Here is a 6,303-nt window from a genome sequence, read left to right on the forward strand (position 1 = left end):
TATATATATATATATGTGTGTGTGTATATATATATACGCAGAACGCTACACCATTGTATTAATGTACTTATTCACTCATCATCGGTACCATACATCTCCCTTTATGAGCGGAAAGAAGCCTCATCACGAGCGATCACCCTCTGCTCACGTCCCTACTTCATATCAATTGCACCTGTGTCGTTGACTTTATCAGCTAGAAACCTACACATTCAACTGAGATACGGGGGCACTGACAGGTATTACGCACAATAGAGGTGTCGTCTGTTCTTATCACGGCCGCCTAATCATTGTGCGCAGCGGAAACCGGAGAAGAAGGAGAAGGGTGAGACTGGGACCGAATCGGCCGAGAAAAGCAAAGGGAAAGGGAAAGACAAGCCACGCCCAGTACGAAACATGTATGTGCACGTACATAAGTCATATATATATATGTATATAAATATGTGTGTGTGTGTATTGAGTATGTCTGGAGAGTACCACTTATGTGTGTCTGTTGTATGTACAACATGCACAACTATACCCAAATACATGCCCAAAAAGTACTACACATATGCGTCTGTGCTATATGCAGACGTCTGCATACATCTCGTGAAACAATATGGCCTTTCACCAGTGAGGTTTTGGGGGTCGTCGCGCAAGTCGTGTGAATATAGGTATGAGAAGAAGAGATCCAACACGTATGCTCGCAAGTATCTATAGTGCAGCCTCGCGCACACGTTCGTAGTATCGTCACCAAATGGACCTTGGAGCATCTGCGCATATACACTGACACTACCTTGTGCAGGCAAAAGCTAGGAACAAGACTAAACACACAAAGATATTTAATTATGTGCGTGTTTTTTCGCTTTAAGATATACGTGAATGTACATACATATACATGTACACATATTCAGTATTAAAGCGACTATGTTCGCAAATTCATGTGCATATAAATGTACAATTTGTTGCATATGCGTTTATGCAGTGCCGTTGGACTGGCGTTATTTCTGACATCAAATGTTATACGTACCTTATAATTATACATACATACTAATTCGACAATAAAATTAAACACACATACGAATTCGATAGTAAATATATGCATACATACTAATTCGATAGTAAATATATACATACATGCTGATTCGATAGTAAATATATACATACATACTAATTCGATAGTAAATATATACATGCATACTAATTCGATAGTAAATATATACATACATACTAATTCGATAGTAAATATATACATACATATTAATTCGATAGTAAATATATACATACATACTAATTCGATAGCAAATATATACCTACATGCTAATTCGATAGTAAATATATACCTACATGCTAATTCGATAGTAAACATATACTTACATACTAATTCGATAGTAAATATATACATACATACTAATTCGATAGTAGCACTATATGTTATGCAGCTATCTAGTACGACACGGCCAGTATGAGATGAAAGAAAAAGACGAAGACTGCAAATTGACAGCCTTGGGACGTGAACAGGCGAAATTAGCTGGACAGCGCATCAACCAACTGACGTTCAAATTAGATAAGATCTTCTACAGGTATGGGTGTTTTAGGGTATATATGTATATGTATATTCTTTTGTATATGTATATCTATATGTATATATATATATATATATATATATACTATATATATATATATATATATACACTATATATGTTTATATATGTATATGTACAAGTATATGTTCATGTATATGTAGTATATATATATACATATATATAAATACTATATATATATGTATATATATACATATATATATATCTATATATATATATTTATATATTTATATATATATATATATACATTCCTTCATAATATGTACATTCCTCCATAATATGTACATTCCTCCGTAATATGTACAATCCTCCGTAATATGTACAATCCTCCATAATATATTAGCATTATCTCGTGTTACAGATGAGTTGTGCTACGGCTGTATTCATGAGTGCGTGTATTTGAAATTCTTTGTTGGGCAGTTTCGTATTTCAACCAATTATATGTACATGTACCAAGTGGTTATATTTAAATTTATTTTCACAGTGGTATAGCTACGTATATTTATGAAGTGCTATAATTATATGTATAGCTACAGTGATATAAATATGTATATTTATGAAGTGCTATATTTATATGTAAGCTACAGTGACATAAATATGTATATCCTTGAAGTGTTTTAATTATATGTATAGCCACACAGTGTTATAATCATATAGGTAGAGCTACAAGGTAGTATGATTTGTCTTTGAGGATATTCCTCACGGTCTGTCCCTTTCAACGTCTTCTCATCAACTCGCGCTGCAACACCATAGCCCGTAGTACCAGATCAGCGCGTTGTGTCGTTTGTTGCTCTCATTTTAAAAGTGCCAAGGATATATTTAGTAGGATCCACTCTCTCATATCATGGATGTCAAAGATATAAACCAAAGATATATATATATATGCATGCGCACACTATGACTCACTCGGCGAATCAGATGACTCATACCATACGCTGTCTCGGCTGTGTGTCTGCAGCACAATGACCCGAGCCACCGAGACAGCCAAGATAATTATGGGAGAGATGAAAGACGTGCCTGCCAATGAGAGCTGTGATATGACCCGCGAGGGTTGCCCGATCCGACCCGAGCCTGATATCGTACGTGTCGCAAATTATATGTGTCGTGAATTGTGTGTGTTGCAAATTGTACATGTGTACAACAACGCCGCACGTCGTGTCCTTTGCCTGTGGCGATAGTTTTGCGTCGTTAAGCTGTCATGTCGCAAATCATAACACCTTACCAACCGGTCAAAGGGAATGGCACATTTACAAAGCACGCGTACACGCATGACGGGGGGATGAGTGGGGTGTGAGTATAGTGTGGCCTATGAAGGTGTTAGTGTCCTTGTACCGATGATAGATGTCAGTACTAGGTGTGTTGCACCTATTGAGGTCAGTACCAGGTGCTTTGCACCTAGCGAAGTCAGATCCAGGTATATGGGGGAGGGGAGTATTCTTCGCGCACACAACCTAACTGCTTGTTCGCCATGAAATGCAGACTACGTAGCGTCTACATACACATACTTTATTAACTATACACACACACACAAATATGTAGCACAACCTACGTAGCATCTACTTACACACAATTTATTAACTATATATATACACACACATAAGTATTACAACCTACGTAGCATCTACATACACACACTTCATAAACTATACACACACGCACACAAACAAGTATTACAACCTACGTAGCATCCACATACACACACTTCATCTACTATACACACACACGCATACAAGTACACAGTCTGTGCCCAGTCACTCACATCGCAACTGCTTCCCCTATCTCCCTTACCCTTGCTAGTGGGGTGTACCTACAGACGCCGACTACTTCGAAGACGGCGCACGCATCGAAGGTGCCTTCCGCAAGTACTTCTACCGACCCGACCCAGACCAGAAGGAAACATCGCACGAGATGATAGTGTGCCACGGCAATGTCATCCGCTACTTTGTGTGCAGGGCGCTACAGGTACAGGGTGTACTGTGCATGGCCAAGCGAGTTGGATGTGTTTGTGTCTGGGTGTGTCTGGTATATATTTATATATAATACATATATATTTGTATATATATATATATATATATATATATACAAACAACTAAACATACATACATACGTACATACATACATACATACATACATACATACATATATTCATACATATATACATACATATATACATACATTCATACATACATACATACATACGTACATGCATACATGCTTACTTACATAATTACATACATACATACAAATACACACACACATATATATATATAGATGTATATATGTATGTGTGTATTCTCTCCTAAACACCCAATTCCAATATTGGCACACACCACTGTAGGTACCACCGGAATATTGGCTGAGAATGGGTGTGGCTAACTGCAGCATAACGCACATTACCATCACAGCATCGGGACGTGTGTCGATACGCGCTTTAGGCGATGTGGGACATGTGCCTGCGGATAAGCAGACATTTACGTAAACGTATTGCGAACACCTAATTTATCACCAAGTATACGAGCGTATTAATAAACGTTACCCTTTCGTAGAAATACGCTGACTCCTACTTCTGCCAAGCCTCTGGGAAATGGTATGCCACACAGTCCAAGTAAAGTGAACACAAGGGGTCTGTTAAGCCTAAGAGCATGTGCAAAACCCTCAAACCCTAAAACCCTGTAACAAGGGGTCCCCCTCAAGCCTAAGAGCCTGTGCGAACCCTGTCATGAGTACGAGCAGGGGTTGTCGTGTTTATTCATGTTCATTCCGAGGTCATCTGAAATATACTGCCTGTTTTGTGGGCCTTTTTTGGGGCCAAAGTTGGTTCACCTCACCTCGTCTCATACACACGGACCGTACAGTGGTTAACCGCATGCCGACATGGGCGAAGGCTGTACCATCCGCCATCTATTTTGGCCTCAATTGCGGCGCTCCGGACAGTACGAATTGCCCTCACACCGGAGAACAGTGTCAACTCCACCATACACTCACTACAGGTGTCGTTGACAAGTATCGCGTCCTGAAAGTTCTGTACCTAGTGTTATCACTATTATTGGTCGCGTACACACTTGTTGTGCCGGAGAGAGTGTCTTACCTTCACAAATCAGCCACATCCATATTCCGCAGATGAACGGCTGTGGTTATAAGCGAGTGAGAATACATAGCTGTGTATGCCCAAGACAGCAAGCACCTGCCGGCGCTATGTATACACTGGGCCACCCAACCTGCACCAACATCTATACTCCTATCATGCATATACCTAACACGTTTACCTACCCAGTACATATACCTACACGTTTACCTACCCAGTAACCTCACTCGTCGGCTATCTTAATCACCACCTTGCCCTTGGCCCTGCGGCTCTGCAACACCTCAAAGGCCGCTCGCACACCTTCAGTACTGAAGTCAAAGGGTCCGTTCGGATCCACTATACACTTCAAGCTACCGTCGTCTACGTATGCGAATAGCCTGGCCAGCATCCCTGGTGAACAATCCAGGGCTAGGATCATGGTGTACTTACGGGTGAAAGGCCATACCCGGGTCCAGAGAGCTCTGCCCAGCTTGGGCGTCACCCACTTCAGGGCGTCTAGTACACTGTGTATGTAGTGAAGATAGAGGACAGACAGGCACATCAGTGCATGAGAAGGTGATGGGTGTAGTAACGGAGTGAGATGGGGTGAGAATGCATGGGACACGTGGGGGAGGGGTTGAATATTGTGCATTGTATTGCTATATATACCTGTAAAGGTTGTTTATATATACCTATAAAGGGTATTTATATGTGCATATAAAAATTATTTATACATACCTATAAAGGTTATCTATATGTACCTATAAGTTTATTCATATATACCTATAGAAGTTACCTACATGTACCTATAAAGAATATATGTATACCTATAAAGGTTATTTATCTACACCTACAAAGGTTATCTATATGTACCTATGAAGGATATATATATATATATATTGTGATATCCCCGTAGTGGAAGTGGTTAACCAACTTGCCAATACGGGGATATGACAAAACTGTAACCTATTAGGCACGAGTCCCCTTGTCCCTAAAACTCAGTAGCGCCGCGACAACACGCTATCACAGAAAACTTTTGGAAATCGGGGAATCGAACCCATAGATCGCAGCTTTGTGATATCCCCGTAGTAGCAAGTATATATATATATATAAGATTATTCATATATACCTATAAGGTTATCTATGTGTACCTATAAAGGATATATATATACACCTATAAGGTTATTTGTATAAGCATATAAAGGTTATTTAAATATACCTATAGAGGTTATTTATATATACCTATAAAGGTTATTTGTATATACCTATAAGGATATTTATATATAGCTATAAAGGCTACAGTGGATAATGGAAGAAATAGGTAAGATCGACCTCGCACAAGTGACCGTGAAGGGACAAATAGAGGACAAAGTTCGAAATTTGAGGTCAATCTCAAAATAGCATAAAGGTCACCGTGCACGATAAAAGAGAAGGGAGAGATCGAAATAGCATACGTACCCTAGGAGCAAACATCAGACCTTCACACGTGTAACAGACACTGTATCTGTTTTCAACACAATAACACACACACTCAGGCACTCCATGCGCAGCAGAAAACGACAGCGACTAAACTGGTACAGTCCGCAATTGGAGGTGTGCAGCAGACCTTCTTGCGATCAGTGAGCTATGCATGCGCATTCACTGGCCATAGATCGACAG

At 39.8% G+C, this 6,303-nt stretch overlaps 2 protein-coding genes across 2 annotated transcripts; one reads left to right on the forward strand and one right to left on the reverse strand.

Moving 5' to 3' along the window:
• Positions 1-286: 286 nt before the first annotated feature.
• Positions 287-5,181, forward strand: SARC_05899 (serine/threonine-protein phosphatase PGAM5, mitochondrial; the record flags this gene model as incomplete). The annotated part of the gene is made up of 5 exons (XM_014300221.1): positions 287-395; positions 1,419-1,559; positions 2,539-2,659; positions 3,378-3,542; positions 3,919-5,181. Coding segments are annotated over 5 exons (677 nt in total), but the record flags the coding sequence as incomplete, so codon positions are not given.
• SARC_05900 (hypothetical protein) lies at positions 4,173-5,296 on the reverse strand (the record flags this gene model as incomplete). Its single annotated transcript, XM_014300222.1, has 1 exon — positions 4,173-5,296. One exon carries the CDS (start codon positions 5,294-5,296, stop codon positions 4,889-4,891), a length of 408 nt encoding a protein of 135 aa, XP_014155697.1. The 3' UTR covers positions 4,173-4,888.
• Between the last annotated feature and the right edge of the window lie 1,007 nt (positions 5,297-6,303).

The sequence above is a fragment of the Sphaeroforma arctica genome (genome assembly GCF_001186125.1).
Source record: "Sphaeroforma arctica JP610 unplaced genomic scaffold supercont1.400, whole genome shotgun sequence".
In the NCBI taxonomy this organism is placed as follows: Eukaryota; class Ichthyosporea; order Ichthyophonida; genus Sphaeroforma; species Sphaeroforma arctica.